The 20,652-nt window shown below is 42.8% G+C and overlaps 1 protein-coding gene across 1 annotated transcript in view; it reads left to right on the top strand.

Moving 5' to 3' along the window:
- Positions 1–427: 427 nt before the first annotated feature.
- Positions 428–20,652, top strand: part of OCLN (occludin) — a 34,961-nt gene continuing 14,736 nt past the window's right edge. The window contains exons 1-4 of the mRNA XM_081318226.1: positions 428–525; positions 2,790–2,863; positions 3,533–4,226; positions 5,676–5,834. Coding sequence (XP_081174352.1) covers positions 2,814–2,863; positions 3,533–4,226; positions 5,676–5,834 — 903 coding nt within the window. The 5' untranslated portion in view covers positions 428–525; positions 2,790–2,813. The remainder of the gene's footprint in view (positions 526–2,789; positions 2,864–3,532; positions 4,227–5,675; positions 5,835–20,652) is intronic.

Raw genomic sequence — 20,652 nt, 5'->3', positions numbered from 1 at the left:
GGAAATAAATTGCTTCTCCTTGGAAGGGTTTCCTATCTTAGAGGACTACGGTAAGAGGAAAGCGCTGGACAAGCCTTAGTCTAATTATTTATTCTTCGTGGTGCTAGTCCTTGTGGTTGAAACTGTCAGATGACAGCGAAAGAATCCCTGGAAACAAATCCTCCTTGCGTTAAAGGAACTCTCCCGCCCTGAAGGATTCATCCAACCAACCTACGGGTTGCCCGCGGGCGAGTTTCAGGTGTTTGGGTCACACGGAGACAAAGACACTTCTCATCTCGGCCTCTTGGGTGCCTCCGAGCCCCGCCCCCGAATCGGCCTGGAAAAAAGCGCTCGGCCAATGGAGCCGAGCGGGGCGAAGGCGCTTCTTCCCCTCCCTTTGCTCAGGTAGGTAGGTATTGCGCATGCCCTCTCCTGGCTTGGGTGTGGCGCGCGCGATAGCCTGCCTGGGCTGCCGAAGGAGGCGATGCGCCTCTTAAGAAGTGCGAAAGCTCAACAGGTGGCTGAAGCTCCGTGAAGGCGAGGTAAGGCTGCCTTTCAGCGGAGCTGGTGGGCAGAGCTGGGCAGCGCGAAAGGCGCTCAAAGCAGAGCGCGTAAAGAGGAGCCTGGGAGGAATGATTTCCCTAGTTGTTGTTTTTTTCTTCTCTGAATTGGCTGTGATTTGAGATAAGCGTCCTTGTGCTCGTCGCCGTCGCGCTAACTTTAGGACTTGAAAAGGGCTTCGGTCCCACGGCCTGATCTCTCTGGATCAAACTAGTTGGTTCAGGTTTCTCCTAAAGTTGAGCAATAGTGGCCGGAGGAGTGGGGGAGCCGAAGGGGACGCAGGAAATGGGAGAGGGGGAGGGAATGTGCCTTTTGATTTTCTCTTTTTATTTTGATAAGGATCCCTCGGGGATATTTATGCTAAGTGACAATTAACTTTTAGACATTTGAAGGTTGGGTTTCAGACGAGCTAACTGCATTTTGGCTTAGTTTGATGTATGTGCTAAACCTTAATTATTTCCTTTTCGTCTCGAAAGTATTTCTGGTGTAAACACCTCTTTATTTATCATGACTTATTATGTTTCCACATAACAGTTAGCTAGGTTCTTCAGTTGTAGCAAAAATAGTTGCACTTTGCAGGTGACGGAGATAGTTTCGGAAGTTGGAAATAAACATCTCTGTAGTTATTCTACTGCTTCCTGATATTTATTTTCTTGTAAGAAAAAAAACCCTCCAAAACAGTGTAATATCATGAGAAGTGACAAAAATATCCTACATGTTCCATAGCATTTTATGATTGAGAAGATTATGTGACATAAAAGCCTTGTCAGGAAACATCCAAAATTGTATGTATGCTACCTTATGTTTGTACTAACTATACCTACTGTAGATAAATTTGTTGAGAGCAGTTTAAGTATTTGATAAGCACAGTACATACAAACTGATAGCCACTTTTTAAAGTGCTACTTTTTTCTTCTACTTTAATGCCTATTTTCCTTTAGTATTAATCTGATTTACAAGTGTGTCCAATTTAAATACAGATAGATACTTGGATCTTTCTGCTCTTTGCAAATTAAATCACTTTAAATCACTGAGCTGTGTTTTCCAATATATGGTAGTGAATATCTTTAAGCTTGCTGTTAAAGAACTAAAGACAAATCTTTAAGAAATTTGCTAAAAATGAAGTCTTTAGTATTAGGCTGTGTTACCTATAATAACAATCCCAGCTTCTTGCAATGTTGCCATTCTGTTCATTAATGTAATTCCTTTAATAATCTTATGTTTAGTTTATTCAGATGCCTTTTAAATAAACACACTTATGTATTAATACATTGGTACATTAATGTAATATAGCAATTTATATATTGCTATCATCCTGGCTCTACTTCATAGTTGTAAAACATTACTATCATCCTAGCTCTACTTCATAGTTGTAAAACATTGTGTTTTTTACTATATTTTATTATTAAAAAAAACTGCTTTCAGAGCAAGAAAAATATTTCTCAGTAGCTTTATTTTTCTGTTCTTGAGGTTACCCTTAGTAAATAAGTGCATGCCTTATCAGTAGTGTGATATAAGTTTTTTTCTGATTGTTACTTTTCTTGAAAGAGGTGAAAAAGTATTTCATTAATAAAAGGGGCATAATAAAAGGAGCTCCTTTGTCATTTCCTGTGACCACCTTATTTATAAAATATGTTCAGAATGTGAAACTGTAGTTTTTATTTGGACTAAAATAAAAGCTTTGAGGAAGTGGGATCTATGATGCATATTTCAGTGGGAATCTACATATATTTGAAATAAAGACCAAAGAATGCAGAAGAATTAATCTCCAAATTATACCTCATTTAGTGACCATTACAATGGTGATGAAAAAGTAACCTTGCAATCTGTCCTTGCATTTATGGTACAACCTTTGCGGGTGCTTAAAGCAAAGGAATGCTGATGTAAGATCATAAACACAGTTCAGTTTCACTTAGGACCACTTCACTTAGTGAAGTGCTAAAATAACTGGTCCCAATTGTGGTCACTGAGTGAGGAGTGCCTGCATTTCTGTAAGATCGGATAGTGAATCTAAATAGTTTTCTGTGAATTACAAGGGTAAATTATACAACTAAAAATAGGTAACTGAAAAAATAGATGATTGTGATATAGTGAATTAATAATTTAACTCATGATTCCAGGTATTCTTGGCTAAAAGATGTGTGACCTAAACTTAATCTTGAAAATTGCATTTCACATAGTTATTAGCATTTTGTTTCAATTAAGTTAAAATATTAAATAACTTATTTGAATATTTTTCTTTATAGTAAAAACGTCACAACCCAAGTTCCACTATGTCACCCAGACCTTTTGAAAGTCCTCCACCCTATCGACCAGATGAATTGTAAATATCTATTTCATTTACTATAAATAAGTAAAGTACACTATTAAAATATGGATTATGGCAGTTTTCTCCATTGCTGATATAATTTCTTAATTCTTAATATAATGACAGCTATTAAAACATATGTACAGTGCTTAGAGTGTAATATTGTGACTAAAGCTAAGATACACTATAGCACCTACTCATTTTGTTAAAAACTTTTATAGGTTTCCCAAGTAGCTAAATATTTAACAGCAGGCACACAAATGTTTGGGAGCTTTGAATCTCATAAAATACAAATTTGAGGTGAAAGAGGAGGTAAAGTGTATTTTCCCAGTGACAGGAATATCACAATAACTGACCATAGCTGCATTTATCAAGCTATTTATTTTAATGGAAGAAATATTCATTGCTGATTCAGACTGATGGCTCAATTAAATGAATATGTTAAGGAAATATCTTTTCCATCTTATTTTCTCATTTTCATTAGCAACACTACTTAAGAATAAGCATTTTTTTGGAAGCAGTAAGAAATCTTATGGACTTTCTATATGCACATTTTATTTGATCATGGCAGATTATACATGTGAATATGTAGCATATATAAATATGTTTTTGAGGACTATAACAAAGTAAACTTGACATTTAATGTTATTTGCTAGTGTCTAATAGTTTCTTTAATCTTTGTAGCATACCTTCACACCATTTACCAAGCAACAATACATTTGGTGGTGAATTCCATTCTCAGCTTATGCACTCTCAACCAGCGTATTCTTATTATCCGGAAGATGAAGTGCAACGTTTCTACAAATGGTCCTCCCCACCAGGAATAATCAAGATCATGTCAATTCTCATACTAGTCATGTCTATTGGGGTCTTTGCTTGTGTTGCTTCTACTCTGGCTTGGGATATGGACATGTATGGAGGTCCACTAGGAACTGGTTTGGGCTATGGAGGTTTTGGAACAAACTATGGTGGATACGGTGGCAGCAGTGGTTTTGGAAATTATGGTAGCTATAATAGTGCATATGGCCTTGGAGGAAATTATATTGATCCACGAGCTGCAAAAGGCTTTATACTTGCAATGTCAGCCTTTTGCTTTATTGCTGGATTGATGGTTTTTGTATTTGGTGTTACAAAGACTAAGATGGGCAGGACAAGGAAATATTATCTCTCTGTGATAATAGCAAGCTCTATATTGCTCTTCTTGATGTTCATTGCTACAATTGTATATATACTAGCAGTCAACCCAACTGCACAATCTTCTGGAACAGTGTTCTACAATCAGATCTATATGTTGTGCAGCCAGTTTTACACACCCACAACTACTGGGCTCTACGTGAATCAATACTTATATCACTACTGTGTGGTGGAACCTCAGGAGGTATGTAAATAAATTAGTATCGTACCAAATGCAAAATATTAGTTGTATTTGAAATAAAAAATAGAATTAAATAGCTATATTAAAATTTAGTTTTATGCAGAAATGATTTCACTGGTTTGTGAATGTCAAATGTCATCCTTTTTTGCAGCAGTATGATTTTTTTTGTTCTTAATATAGGGCAGGGGTAGGCAACCTCGGCTCTTTTATGACTCATGGACTTCAACTCAATCACTCAGGAATTCTGGGAGTTGAAGTTCATGAGTCATAAAAGAACCGAGGTTGCCTACCCCTGATATAGGGAAACAAAAAAAAAAATGGAAATCTCTTAGTTCTCATTTCTTCTAAACGGATTTTGACACAATGCTCACTAGATGTTTTGGGAAAAACCTTCGTGCTGTTTAAGCTTGGTTGGTTTTTTTGCAGACATTTTGTGAACCAAACTAGGTGACATCATCAATACTCCAACATTGTTGATGTTTGGGGCTACAATACCTATAGTATCTGCCATTAACTATGGGTTATTGAAATTGTAGTGCAGTTCATTAGGAGAATACCACTTCCATAATAACTACCCTGTTAAGATAAGAAATAATCTACAAAATGTTGAGGTGGAAACTAAATCTTGCTTTATTCTATCATATAAGTGTAGGATTCCAACATAGTGGCTTAATTGCATTTGTATACCATTATTTGCTTTTATCTCTACATTTTCAGTCCAATTGTATGTTTCCCAGTTAAAATTCTACTTCATATATAAAACCTTTTGCTAAATATATTGGCTGCAGTGGTTTGTATTTTATTAGACTAACTTATGCCTTTGCCAAGGGAAATTCTGTAAATGGATAAGAATTTTAGATATATCTGATGCATTTGTGCAAGCTTAATTCTTTGTAAGCAAACCAATACAAGTGGGGAATCCGGAATTTATCTGATCATTACAAGGGTTTTTATAATTTTATTTTTAAAGTTAACTTTATTACATATTTTGAATACTATATACAATACATATGTATTTGCCTGGAAAAATATACCATAGATTAAACATGGAAAACATTAGGTTTTTTCCAAAAGCAGTGTTCCGTCAGACTGAGTTCAGTTAAATCAATATGAGGGACATATTTATTTACTGCATAAATATTATTGTTAAAATAATGCATGTCTGTGTACATGATATGCTTGGCTTTTGCCACTGAAACACATGTAAATAATACTTATTTCTATGTTTAAGAAGCTCCTCCCCAATTTGTTTAATTTTCCATATAAATCAAAATTTCTTAATATAGTGAAAACCGGTTAAATTTAACTTTGAATCTTGCATATTTGGTTACTATGTAATGATTCCATGTTGTTTACTTGTAATTTGAAAAAGACTTTCTACTTAAGAGTATTAAGATTATTTTTGACTGTAAAAGCAGTAATCTAAACATACTAATCTGCTTTTTCCCCCAGGCTATTGCTATTGTATTAGGCTTCCTGATTGCTGCAGCTTTGGCTATAATAATATTTTTCGCAGTAAAGACCCGAAGTAAAATAGGTTACTATGGTAAAATGAGTATACTCTGGGATAATGCAAAAGGGTTTGATGAATCTCCTAATGTAGAAGAATGGGTAAGTTAACTATTTAATATTTATTTTGGCCTGTTGCAGGATTGATGTTTGTTTTATAAATATGTGCCGTGCTGAAATATGCTTTGCAGTAATGTGCAGGTGGTAATGTCACTTAAAATAAGGCAGAAGTATTTTTATCCCTGCTGGAGTTATGTTATATAGACAATTGTGAATAATCATCAATATCGGTGTTTCTTAACCTCAGCAACTTTAAGAAGTGTGAACTTCAAGTGCCAGATGGCTGAGGAATTCTGGGACTTGCTCCAGACTGATCTACATAATTTCTCCAATAAACAGTTGTTGAATTGTTGGAAGGAGGAGGTGTGTAGAGAAATAAGTGAGAGCGAAAAGAGGAGAATGGGTAAATATGTAAACAGCTGCAAAGACTGCTGCAGCAAAACATGGTTGTCTTTAGGATTTGTCTCAGGATCAGCTGTTGCTTTGGAGGAGCTTATGTGCTGGCTGCCTTATTACTGATTTTTGTCCTTTTTATAATGGCTAAATCAAGGCGCTCTGCTTTTCTTCTCTGCCAATTATGCCTTATTGCATCTGTGTTTTTTTCTCTGCTGGAAGGCAGTTGAGAATGTATCTACATCAATAGGTTTCTATGAGAGAAAAATGTATATGAATGAATGAATTTTTATTACAGCCTCTGGCCAATGAGGATAATATATGCAAAGGTAGAGAATGTTATTTTATAGGCAATTCATTTTAATAAGTAGGTATTTAATTTATCATTCATCTTGGCCTTGCCTCTACTGAGAGGAGGAATGTAGGTTTTGGCAGATGTCAACCCATCTATACATCCATCCAGCTGCATGCAAATGTTCAAGAATATTTGGTCAAATTGTCTGTTTCAATGGATTCCTGAGTGAAAAGAAGTTGATTCAGCCCCCATATTACAACAAAGTTAAAACAGCCCGTTTTTTTACTATTTATGTACAGTTTATGAACCCCAGATAAGAAAATAATTAATATGAGAGAACACTATTCACTTCATTGTTTTATTCATGGGAGAAATGCTTCTCATCAAACATTAAAAAGGTAACAGTTATAGAGAGTGCTGTTTATTTGGTTGTTTCATATGGGAATTCACACTTGAATTTTAAAACATACTGAATTGGTGAGTGAGGGTCTTTAGTAATCCGCCTGTAAAGTTCATAAAGGGAAAAGAATTTCCAAGGGGCACAAAATGCCAGGAATGGCCTTCACCCTAACTTCTGTGGTAGCACGGGATGTTGACCACAGGTTAGGGTGAAGGACATTCCTGGCACTTTGTGCTGCAACTGATAAAATGATGGGGTTAGCCTTGAACAATTCAAGTACACCAGTCAAACGGACTACAGCAGTTGAAGCAACATTGTCAGGAAAATGTGCCTGGAGGTTGTGTTCATGATACCCTGGGCAATGGGTTTTATTCCTGCTATCCAAAACTGGTTGTTAGCCTAAATGATGCAAGGTGCCACTGTAGACAAGCTCTTGGGTAAATCCAATTTTACTTCCACCAGCATGTTATTTCCTGTGCCACTGGCAGCCTCACAACCTCCAGACATAAGCGGCTTCCCTCCCTGGACTTAAAAGTTGGCATTACAACTTTTTCATCTAAAAACAAATAGGCATTATAGATTGAATCTTATAGTATTAGAAATAATGAAGTAATTTACTTTCTTAATTGTCCACTAATGGAGAGGAATTAGAAACTAAAAATAGCAGCATAAATCTTGTATTTAAATTGCCTGTTTGTGTTTATAGTATTCATTGCATCCTGGCACCTTATGACTTAACTGCGACATTGCTTTGGCATTGACCTTTATCGAGAAGCTTATTGTAAAGAGACTGATTACTTCATCTAGGGCTTTAAATGAGACAAAGTGAATGTTTCGGTGAGACAGTTTCTGGGCGTCTACTTTATTAGCTAATGAACTTGTTTACTCATGTTTCACCTGATAGAGGAGAGAGTAAAACAGAGCTGCAAATCAGATCCTAGTGAATAACTTGCAGCTGTGGTTTTTGTGTTTATCACAGAACAGTAATTTGTATTTGTGCATAAGTGTAGACTCTTGATTAGTACCTCCCCTCATATTATGATTTTGGTCTTGGTGGTAGTTTTCATTTACCTTTTGTTCTACTTATTTTGCTTTTTGTTTTGCAAAATAAATAGGGAAGAAAACCACATTCTAGTGACTAACTTTTACTTATGGTTTGTTTATGTGTTTGTTATGGACCAACAATCTTTCATGGAAGATCATTGCAAAGGCTATGTAAAAAATATTTTGGAGAAAATCTGTCTGCACAAGAGGCTTGGTGGAGGGTGGGAGGAGAATTACTACTTCTTTGCACTTGTGTTGTCATTTTTTTTCTGTTTCTTAGAGGACTTTGAAATGTACATAACAACTTACTCAGAATTACTCAGTATGTGGAGCCATTTATAGGACATTAATCCATTTCTCTTAGATTATAATTGCTAACCAAAATTGCCTGAGGATTAAGCAGAAGACCACAAGATTGATGTTGTCTTCTTTGTGTCCACTAAATGGCCTTGGTTACAGAGACTACAGTTATTGTAACTGAGCAAAACATTAAATGGCTTCAGCAATGCTGAGTGTGTTGAGCTATAAAACCTGGGGAGGTGAGCTGTCACAGGATTTGCAGTAGAAATGGTCAAACCATATAAAGTGCTTTATGTGCATCTGCACAAAAGTTATTTCTCACAGTTTGGAGTTGACTATGCCCTTACAGCTTTTGAGCACAAAAGCAATTGAGGCAGAGCCATGATTGTCATGTCGATCTGAGTCTGTGAAGCTGCTGGAAGTTGTCCCAAATAGTTCTGAGCCCCTTAATCAGGCTCGGTTTTTTGGATATTGTATTTGCTCTATAGCATTTTCAAAGCAGATCTGAGTATCATTTAAAACAAATAGAACACTCTCTCATTGAGGGGAACACTGTTACTTGCTTTAGTTCAAATAAGAATCAGTAGTTTTCACTTGGAAAGGAAAAAAAAGTTTCTTTGAGAATAAGAGCAAACAGAATATTCTTCTATTCCTTCCTTGCATCAAATAATGGTAATGCCTTAGTTTCTCTAATGCATTTCTTTAGGGCTGAAAAAATACTATATGAAAGTGAGACTGTTACCTTTACTTAGATTTAGTAAGTCCACAGAGATCTAATATTGTGGCCATACTATATGAAGAAGCTATGCAACCTAGGCTCAGAGTTATTTTTTAGATATTGTTCTGTCTGCAGCTATGCCAGAATTAGTGAGTTAATATAATGCTAAATTATACAGGGCCCATTGTGTTCTATGTAAAGCAGGCATGTCCAACTTGTGGCCTATGCGCTGCATGTGGTTCTGGACAGCTAGTGATGTGGCCTCACAAGATCATAATAAAAATATACATTTAAAAAGGAAAGTTTGTTATTTATATACATTAACTGTGTTTTGAAAAACCCAGTGAAAAAACAAGAGACAGCAACACAAAGCAATAATTCTTACTTTATGATTCAGGGGTTTATTTCAGCAATAATTTGGAACACACACATAAACATCCAATGACATAGCAGTTCCAATAAGGACAGCTATAGGCCAGTGGCAAATCAATCAGGTCCAGTCCCAACCTTTTATACCCTTTCTCATCCTAAGACCATAGACAGATGGTCAGCAACCTTACACTTTCAACTGACTTTCTGCTGACCCTTTGCTGAACATAACTTTCCACACACTCGTGTACATTGGAACCCGCATCCATCAGCTACTTTCAGTTCCCTATTTCTTACAGTTCCAGTCCTTATGTTCTAAATATATTTGAAACAAAGAAGCTTAGCAAAATCATATTAAGTAAAGTACAATTGCAAACTGCAAAATTAAACATAGCACAGACTTTGGTTCAGTACTTTTTCCATGAGGCCTGATTTAGTTCACCTGGGCCTAAACCTTGCATAGATGAACAATAGACAATATTTTCGTTTTCCACAACTATATTATATATTTTATGCAGGGCCCGAAACAATTCCTCTCTATTCATTGCGGCCCATAAGGCTGAATATACCTGAAATAAAGTATTAGATTAAACCAGGGAGATCCAGATTCAAATTCAGTCTCAAGCATGTGCTTCTGCACACTGTCAGATCAATGTATCTTACAAAAATGTCATTGTTGAAGTACCATATACACCTTCTTTGAGTTCCCGGGGGGGGGGGGCAGGATTGAAATGTAAAAATAGTAGTCTAGCAATAAATATAGCATGTAGACTTTTTCTAAAACTACTTATTGCTTAAGTAGTCAATAAATAGCATTAGACTACTTTTTCATTGTAAGAAAAAGTCTAGCATTAAACCCAGATATTTTCCTTATCCTATTCTTCTTGTACACCACAGTTAATTAATACTTCATGATTTGTGATTACCTATAGTTGGCGGCAGCATATTTAACAGAAAAATGTCATTTCCATGTGACAGTACATGTAATTAGAAGCTCTAAGTGGGTGTCTGTACAATGTTTCCCAGACTGCTTTACCATCACTTGGTTTATACTATATATGAATAGGCCTTATGTTATGTGGGAACAATAGGAAACATCCACAATTGTTGATTCAGTGTTCCATAAACACCTCCCAAACAATTTAGCTAGAATTCTTTCATATATGACATATAAACTCAGCATAAACTTGCATCTGAGCATATAGAAAGATCTACCAAGAATAGTTATATAATACTGTGATTACATTCAGACTTCATATTTTAAAATCTAGTGTTAAAATGTAATCTACCACATTCTTTCTTTACATATTTATTCTTCCTTTACTCTTTTAAATATATTGTATACCATTATTATGGCTACTAATGGGGGGAAAGACTTTTTCATAATTTGGAGTTTGGGCTATTTGCTTATAGTAGCAGTACTCCCACCACAATGATTAAGAACAAAAACCAATAAAAGCTATTCTGATTTTATTCAGTGCATTACTGCTGGGAAGACTTGCATTCCCAGAGAATTCTTTGCAATAAAGAAGTTTTCCCCAGCACAGTATAGTTTAGTTTTCCTTTGAGTAATTTCATTTTCACAGAGCAGAAAAGGTAAATCTACTCTATGTAGTGTGGGTTTTCTTCCACCCCAGTTGGATCCACTTACCTTGTTAATGTATTGTTTTAACCATAGTTTATTGAAACATTGTGAGTTGCTTCACACTTAATGTAACCCATAAACTACAATTTGCAGATCACATAGCTCATTTTATACATCACACTAAGCCAGACTCAAACTAAGCCTGGTATGCTTTAGCATAATCCAAGATCTCACTAGAGTTGGCTGTTTCTATTGCTGTGCCTTGGAAAAATGTGGTGCTATCCTGTGTATGTGAAATTTGTAAGGTATTAGCAATTCCTTTTCAGGTTTATAGGCTTTAAATTTGAGATGTTAATGTCATGAAACAAATGAGAAAAGAATGTTGAGCACTTAAAAATACCTTCCCCTTTTTCTTTGAATTTTTTTTTCTATAAAGCTTCATAAAAAGCTTGAAAAACCAGTTACACTATCTTTTTTGTTTTCTCTTTCTGTTGGAGGAAATCCTAAAGTGAACCCAGACTGATAACAATTTGAAAGTTAAGTCTATATAACACTGAATATTAGCTGCAGTTTGGAAATATGCTTTTGTGGTAAATGGTTATGCTTATAACGTATACTAGCTTACAAAACATAGTAGGTAATAGCCATGTTCTTAGTGGTCTCTTAGGTCCATGTACACATTAAGCAGCTATTGAATAATCTTAGCCTAAGTATTGTTATCAGCAACAAATATTTTGCCCTGTTTATAATGTGAGAACACAGTTGAAACAACAGTTGTTGTGATTCTTCGCCAGCCAGTGGATCTGGCAGCTGAGTCTGAGGAATCAGATGAGGAGGAGGGGCCTGGAATGACATCAGAGTCAGAGGAAGGCTCTGAGCGGCTCCAAGTCTTACAGTCAGATGAAGAGCCTGGCCCCTCTACTCGTGCTCAGGCTGAGACACAGCTATGCTGGGACCCTGAGTTGGACAGTGATGAAGCACAGTTGGGACAAATCCAGGATGCATGAAAGCGCAGGCAAGAGAAGACAGTAGGACAGAGGAATGCAATGGGGTGGCTCCAAAGGCAAAGGAGAAGGCATTAGGAAGCCACACCTTGGCGGAATTATAAAAGGGAAGGTGTGGGAGGTGCTGGTTGGTGAAGGCAACCGTTTGTGTTGAGGATCAAATTTCTGTGGACTGTGTTTGTTTGCCTTGGACATTGACTCAGGTCTGTGACAATAAAAGGGGTTGGTTTTTTTCTTGCGGTTCATGCCTGTTTCTTGGAAGAGGGGTTTCTCCTTGTGAGCATAACAAGGACTCACGTAGGCTGGGACAGAACAACAGGTACCTACCTTAGGAGATCCTTATTCTTCTGAAGAAACTGTAGAAAGATATTGTAAGTGTCAGTACAGTAGTTACAACCACAATTGAGGCCAAAGTTTACAGTGCTAAGCGAGACAGTTGTTAAGTGAATTTTGTCCCATTTTACTTTCTTGCCATAATTGCTAAGTGAATCGCTGCAGTTAAATTAGTAACAGGGTTGTTAAATGAATCAGGCCTCTCCACCAGCTTTGCTTGTCAGAAGATCAGAAAAGGTGATCACATGACCCAGGGACACAGCAATACATGCCAGTTTGCAAGCATCTGGATTTTGATCATGTGACCATGGGGATACTGCAATGCTTGTAAGTATGAAAAACGGTCATAAGTCACCTTTTTCAGTACCATTGTAACTCCAAATAATTAATGAATGGTTGCAAATTAAGGACTACCTGTATCAATAAACCATAGTCAAAAGAGTGTAAATCATTCTTAATAATGAATGCAATGAATACCAGCATCTAATTTTCCATTAAGTTGAACTACACATTATATCTCTTTTCTATACATTAAATTCTGTACATTAGAAAAACAAATTTGTGGAGTGGTGTATATCAAAAATTAAATTATAGTCCAGGAGTTATTTCTGATTACACTATAATGAAATTCAGATTTACTTTTAATACACAAAATTATTCTGAAGATCAAAGATACCTCCACAGCTTATTACCATTTTTCCAAGGAAGGAATCATTTCTAGTATGAAGCTCATAACAGCCTTACAGCAGCTAAGAATACAAATCTACCTCAGTATACAGTGGTGCTTAAAAGTTTGTGAACTCTTTTGAAATTTTAATATTTTTGCAAAAAGATGATCTAAGATGTGATCTATCCTCCACACAAGTACTAAAACTACATAAAGAGATCCCAAGTAAGCAAATGGGTCAAAATCATTTTACTTATTCATTGATTTTAAAGGAAAATGATCCAAAGCCACATCCTGTGATTGTGTGTGGCAACAGCAGATGAACTTTTGCTTTCAGTACTGGTTTGCCCAATCCCCCCCACTACCCCCAGGCAGCAATAAGTGCAACTAAATGTTTCTGATAACTTGATCAGCCTTGCACATCAGCTTGGAGGAATTTTAGCCTTTGCAGAACAGCTTCAACTCAAGGTTCTTGGTAGCTTTCCTCAGGAACTGCCTGCCTTTGGTCTATCCACAACATTTCTATAGGTTTAAGGTAAGGACATTGTAATGGCCATTCCAAAACATTAACTTTCTTTTGCCTGAACCATTCTTTGGCCATGCAACTTAAGTATTTTGGGTTGTTGTCTTGTTGCATGGCACACTTTCTCTTGAGCTTCAGTTCATGGATAGATACCCTGACATTTTTTTTAATAGAATTTACCGGTATAATGTTTTTGACTCATTTGTTTAATTGGGTTCTCTTTATCTAGATTTTAAGATGAGTGTGGAGAATAGATTGTGTTTCAGGCCATATTTATGCAGGAATATTGAACATTCAAAAAGATTCACAAACCTTTAAGCACCACTGTACCTTGAAGGAATAAGCAAGATGTGGTGGCGTAGTTGTTAGAATGCAGCACTGCAAGCTATTTCTGCTGACTGCCAGCAGTTCAGCAGTTCGATTTTCACAGGCTCAACGTTGACTCAGCCTTCCATCCTTCCAAGGTCAGTAAAACGAGGATCCAGATTGCTGGGGGCAATATGCTGACTCTGCAAACTATATATAGAGAGCTGTAAAGCAGAGGTCCTCAACCATTTGGGTACCAGGGACCTGTTCCATGGAGAGAGGTTTTTCTGTGGACCAGAAGGTGTGTGATTTTCTGTGCTGCCTGTATCCCACGGATGGGGCTTTGCTTGTTTGTGCGGACCGGTTGCTGGCATGCCGCGGTCTGGTACTGGTCCACGGACCGAGGGTTGGTAAAGCACTGTGAAGCGGTATATAAATCTAAGTGCTATTGCTAATATATGGATCGCTGTCTTTAGCAGATATTGTTTTAGCCACATGGTCTTCTTAGCATGAAGTTATATCACATTATATGGGACGTGGTGGCTCAGTGGGTTAGGACGCTGAGCTTGTTGATCAGAAGGTCGACAGTTTGGCGGGTCGAATCCCGAGTGCCACGTAACAGAGTGAGCTCCTGTTACTCATCCCAGCTTCTGCCTAGCAGTTTGAAAGCGCGTAAAAATGCAAGTAGAAAAATAGGGACCACTATGGTAGGAAGGTAACAGCGTTCCGTGCACCTTTGGCATCTAGTCATGCTGGCCACATGACCACAGAGATGTCCTCGGACAAACGCTGGCTCTTTGGCTTTGAAACGGAGATGAGCACCGGCCCCTAGAGTCAGAAACAACTAGCACGCATGTGCAGGGGAACCTTTACCTTTACCTTTATATCACATTACTTACGTGACCATATTTATTTCTGTGACATCTTGCCTTGCAGTTAGCATTGTTAATAATTTTTGTTACCAAGCTAATACTTTAGGCTGAACATTCCTGAATATATAAATGTGTGTCTTTCACATTTGCCTGGAAATTCTTTTGGAGTATGACTCATTTATCTGTCAGTTTGTCCAATTCCCATAAATACTGGAGCCATATCTATAGGTGGACCCTTAAGTGAAAAGAAAAAGTCCTTAAATTCTATTTTGAACAGTGAGTTAAAACAGGTGCAGAATTGGCTCTTCTCTGTTGAATGCATTTCAACAGGGTGCATTTCCTGCTGGTTCTCTTTTTGTTGAAAAACATGGCTGTTGTCAATACCTTTTTTTCTCTTCAGTTGGCTGATTGACATGTATGTTAAGCTTTTAATTAGGATATGTATCCTGGAGGACCGGGTTTTTGTTGGATTGCTGCTTTCTTATCCTAGAATGGTAATTGTTTATACTGGTTTAACTGAGATGTTGCTGCTTCACATGCTGTAATGTGGTAAAGAATGAGACTAAATCTGTTTTTGCTCCTTTTTATCTGATAGGAAGAAAAATTTCTAGTAAAACTTCTGTTCTTAGTGTGAGCAGCTGCATACAAGGGTTACTACTGAAAGATTGGGATTCAGTGACACACTCAAATGTTGCTAAAGTAAAACTCACACAATTGGTCATGCTGTTTAGGGTGGCTCGGCACTATGATTCATGAATGTCTGGAGAGCAGATTTCCTACCTTTGCACAATTATAGGAGCTATTGTGTATCAGTATGAGGTACTTACACATGACTACCGTATATACTTGAGTATAAGCCGACTCGAGTATAAGCCGAGACCCCCAATTTCACCCCCAAAAACTGGAAAAAGTTATTGACTCGAGTATAAGCCGATCCGCCGTTCTGCAAGCCTCTGCCGCCAGCAGAGGCTCGATCCGCCATTTTGCAAGCCTGAATACACAGGAATACCCTGTGTGGCCGCGGCTCGTTGGCAGGTCTCCGTTCCTCCTGCCGACCTTTGGGGAGGTTTGGGCGCCTCCCCAAACCTCCCCAAACGTCGGCAGGTCTCCGTTCCTCCTGCCGACCTTTGGGGAGGTTTGGGCGCCTCCCCAAACCTCCCCAAACCTCGGCAGGTCTCCGTTCCTCCTGCCGACCTTTGGGGAGGTTTGGGCGCCTCCCCAAACCTCGGCAGGTCTCCGTTCCTCCTGCCGACCTTTGGGGAGGTTTGGGCGCCTCCCCAAACCTCCCCAAACCTCGGCAGGTCTCCGTTCCTCCTGCCGACCTTTGGGGAGGTTTGGGCGCCTCCCCAAACCTCGGCAGGTCTCCGTTCCTCCTGCCGACCTTTGGGGAGGTTTGGGCGCCTCCCCAAACCTCTGCAGGTCTCCGTTCCTCCGCGCAGACCTGCCGACCTTTGGGGAGGTTTGGGCGCCTCCCCAAACCTCGGCAGGTCTCCGTTCCTCCTGCCGACCTTTGGGGAGGTTTGGGCGCCTCCCCAAACCTCCCCAAACCTCGGCAGGTCTCCGTTCCTCCTGCCGACCTTTGGGGAGGTTTGGGTGCCTCCCCAAACCTCGGCAGGTCTCCGTTCCTCCTGCCGACCTTTGGGGAGGTTTGGGCGCCTCCCCAAACCTCTGCAGGTCTCCGTTCCTCCGCGCAGACCTGCCGACCTTTGGGGAGGTTTGGGCGCCTCCCCAAACCTCGGCAGGTCTCCGTTCCTCCTGCCGACCTTTGGGGAGGTTTGGGCGCCTCCCCAAACCTCCCCAAACCTCGGCAGGTCTCCGTTCCTCCTGCCGACCTTTGGGGAGGTTTGGGCGCCTCCCCAAACCTCGGCAGGTCTCCGTTCCTCCTGCCGACCTTTGGGGAGGTTTGGGCGCCTCCCCAAACCTCGGCAGGTCTCCGTTCCTCCTGCCGACCTTTGGGGAGGTTTGGGCGCCTCCTCAAACCTCCCCAAACCTCGGCAGGTCTCCGTTCCTCCTGCCGACCTTTGGGGAGGTTTGGGCGCCTCCCCAAACCTCCCCAAACCTCGGCAGGTCTCCGTTCCTCCTGCCGACCTTTGGGGAGGTTTGGGCGCCTCCCCAAACCTCGGCAGGTCTCCGTTCCTCCGCGCAGACCTGCCGACCTTTGGGGAGGTTTGGGCGCCTCCCCAAACGTCCCCAAACCTCGGCAGGTCTCCGTTCCTGTTTGGGGAGGTTTGGGCGCCTCCCCAAACCTCGGCAGGTCTCCGTTCCTCCGCGCAGACCTGCCGACGTTTGGGGAGGTTTGGGCGCCTCCCCAAACCTCCCCAAACCTCGGCAGGTCTCCGTTCCTGTTTGGGGAGGTTTGGGCGCCTCCCCAAACCTCCCCAAACCTCGGCAGGTCTCCGTTCCTCCGCGCAGACCTGCCGACCTTTGGGGAGGTTTGGGCGCCTCCCCAAACGTCCCCAAACCTCGGCAGGTCTCCGTTCCTGTTTGGGGAGGTTTGGGCGCCTCCCCAAACCTCCCCAAACCTCGGCAGGTCTCCGTTCCTCCGCGCAGACCTGCCGACCTTTGGGGAGGTTTGGGCGCCTCCCCAAACGTCCCCAAACCTCGGCAGGTCTCCGTTCCTGTTTGGGGAGGTTTGGGCGCCTCCCCAAACCTCCCCAAACCTCGGCAGGTCTCCGTTCCTCCGCGCAGACCTGCCGACCTTTGGGGAGGTTTGGGCGCCTCCCCAAACGTCCCCAAACCTCGGCAGGTCTCCGTTCCTGTTTGGGGAGGTTTGGGCGCCTCCCCAAACCTCGGCAGGTCTCCGTTCCTCCGCGCAGACCTGCCGACGTTTGGGGAGGTTTGGGCGCCTCCCCAAACGTCCCCAAACCTCGGCAGGTCTCCGTTCCTGTTTGGGGAGGTTTGGGCGCCTCCCCAAACCTCCCCAAACCTCGGCAGGTCTCCGTTCCTCCGCGCAGACCTGCCGACGTTTGGGGAGGTTTGGGGAGGCGCCCAAACCTCCCCAAAGGTCGGCAGGAAGAACGGAGACCTGCCGAGGTTTGGGGAGGTTTGGGGAGGCGCCCAAACCTCCCCAAACGTCGGCAGGTCTGCGCGGAGGAACGGAGACCATGCCGAGGTTTGGGGAGGTTTGGGGAGGCGCCCAAACCTCCCCAAACAGGAACGGAGACCTGCCGAGGTTTGGGGACGTTTGGGGAGGCGCCCAAACCTCCCCAAAGGTCGGCAGGTCTGCGCGGAGGAACGGAGACCTGCCGAGGTTTGGGGAGGTTTGGGGAGGCGCCCAAACCTCCCCAAACAGGAACGGAGACCTGCCGAGGTTTGGGGACGTTTGGGGAGGCGCCCAAACCTCCCCAAAGGTCGGCAGGTCTGCGCGGAGGAACGGAGACCTGCCGAGGTTTGGGGAGGCGCCCAAACCTCCCCAAACAGGAACGGAGACCTGCCGAGGTTTGGGGAGGTTTGGGGAGGCGCCCAAACCTCCCCAAAGGTCGGCAGGTCTGCGCGGAGGAACGGAGACCTGCCGAGGTTTGGGGAGGTTTGGGGAGGCGCCCAAACCTCCCCAAACAGGAACGGAGACCTGCCGAGGTTTGGGGACGTTTGGGGAGGCGCCCAAACCTCCCCAAAGGTCGGCAGGTCTGCGCGGAGGAACGGAGACCTGCCGAGGTTTGGGGAGGCGCCCAAACCTCCCCAAAGGTCGGCAGGAGGAACGGAGACCTGCCGAGGTTTGGGGAGGTTTGGGGAGGCGCCCAAACCTCCCCAAAGGTCGGCAGGAGGAACGGAGACCTGCCGAGGTTTGGGGAGGTTTGGGGAGGCGCCCAAACCTCCCCAAAGGTCGGCAGGAGGAACGGAGACCTGCCGAGGTTTGGGGAGGCGCCCAAACCTCCCCAAAGGTCGGCAGGAGGAACGGAGACCTGGGGAGGTTTGGGGAGGCGCCCAAACCTCCCCAAAGGTCGGCAGGTCTGCGCGGAGGAACGGAGACCTGCCGAGGTTTGGGGAGGTTTGGGGAGGCGCCCAAACCTCCCCAAACAGGAACGGAGACCTGCCGAGGTTTGGGGACGTTTGGGGAGGCGCCCAAACCTCCCCAAAGGTCGGCAGGTCTGCGCGGAGGAACGGAGACCTGCCGAGGTTTGGGGAGGCGCCCAAACCTCCCCAAACAGGAACGGAGACCTGCCGAGGTTTGGGGAGGTTTGGGGAGGCGCCCAAACCTCCCCAAAGGTCGGCAGGTCTGCGCGGAGGAACGGAGACCTGCCGAGGTTTGGGGAGGTTTGGGGAGGCGCCCAAACCTCCCCAAACAGGAACGGAGACCTGCCGAGGTTTGGGGACGTTTGGGGAGGCGCCCAAACCTCCCCAAAGGTCGGCAGGTCTGCGCGGAGGAAGGGAGACCTGCCGAGGTTTGGGGAGGCGCCCAAACCTCCCCAAAGGTCGGCAGGAGGAACGGAGACCTGCCGAGGTTTGGGGAGGTTTGGGGAGGCGCCCAAACCTCCCCAAAGGTCGGCAGGAGGAACGGAGACCTGCCGAGGTTTGGGGAGGTTTGGGGAGGCGCCCAAACCTCCCCAAAGGTCGGCAGGAGGAACGGAGACCTGCCGAGGTTTGGGGAGGCGCCCAAACCTCCCCAAAGGTCGGCAGGAGGAACGGAGACCTGGGGAGGTTTGGGGAGGCGCCCAAACCTCCCCAAAGGTCGGCAGGAGGAACGGAGACCTGCCGAGGTTTGGGGAGGTTTGGGGAGGCGCCCAAACCTCCCCAAACGTCGGCAGGTCTGCGCGGAGGAACGGAGACCTGCCGAGGTTTGGGGAGGCGCCCAAACCTCCCCAAACGTCGGCAAGTCTCCGTTCCTCCGCGCCCTGCCTGCCTGCTTCTTTCCGCTGCGGAAAGAAGCAGGCAGGCAAGGCGCGGAGTTTGGGGAGGTGCGCGCGCACCTCCCCAAACCTCCCCAAACTTCGGCAGGTCTCGGACGGCGGTGGCTTGGGAGAGGTGCGGGCGATCCCGGAAGCACCAAAGCCTCGGCCGCGCACAAGTCCTCGGTAAGTTTTTTTGTTGACTGGAGTATAAGCCGAAGTGGAATTTTTCAGCCCAAAAAGTGGGCTGAAAAATTCGGCTTATACTCAAGTATATACGGTAATTTACAGAGCGCATTAGTTACCCAATCTCTGGGTTCATACAAAGCTTTGAACCAGAAACAAATCACACAAACACTTGGATAAAATAAGGCTGGCTGGTCTTTTAATGTAGCATACAGCCCTTGGCATTTTCCAGGCTTACAGATAGTCTTTGGCTTACAATCATTTGTTTAACACCAGTTTAAAGTTACAGCAGCCTCAGAAAAAGTAATTTACAATGGCTTTTTAAAAAATTTGCACTTACAACTATTGCATCACCTTCGCAGTTGCATGATCACAATTTGGGCACTTGATAATCAACTTGTATATATGACAGGTTCAGTGTCTAGTCAAATGATCATGATTTATGACCCTTTGGGGGGAAGCTGGGGTCACTTAATGTTTGCCAAAAAAAATTATTGTAAAATCGAATCTGACTCAATTTAAGTGTCCAACAACTTACAACAGAAATTATGGTCACAATTGTGGTCTTAGGTCAAGAATTACGACATGGTTTTTTTTAACTGAAGCACATATGAAAATTCCTAAAATGACACCAGTAAATGCTGTTTCTCCTAGCCCCTGGGCCACAAACCACTACTGGGCTGTGCAAGTGGCAGGCAAGCACTCCTGCTTGCAGCTCCACTTGCACGAGCAGAGGGTCCTTGTGCTCCTACGTGCCCAACACTCACACCGAACTATCAGCCTTCCTCATTGGACTGCCAAGTTGTAAGGTTTGGGGACCGCTGGCCTAGAAGAAATGGTCATTATGAATGAAGGGGAAAACAATTTGTCACATCATCTCCTCAGATGGAAAGTAGAAGTAGACAAGGAGGTTATAGAGATGGCAGTCCAGTGTTCTCCTGTGGCAGTATTCAGAGCTATGCTATTTCTCATCCTAGAGATAGTAGGTATAGCCATTATGACTGAAGCCATTGTTAATCTTATTCCCCATGAATGTTGA

The sequence above is a fragment of the Vipera berus genome (genome assembly GCF_964194415.1).
Source record: "Vipera berus genome assembly, chromosome: 2".
NCBI lineage: Eukaryota > Metazoa > Chordata > Lepidosauria > Squamata > Viperidae > Vipera > Vipera berus.
The sequence above is the reverse complement of the archived record's forward strand: the minus strand, read 5'-3'. Positions and strand labels throughout refer to the sequence as shown.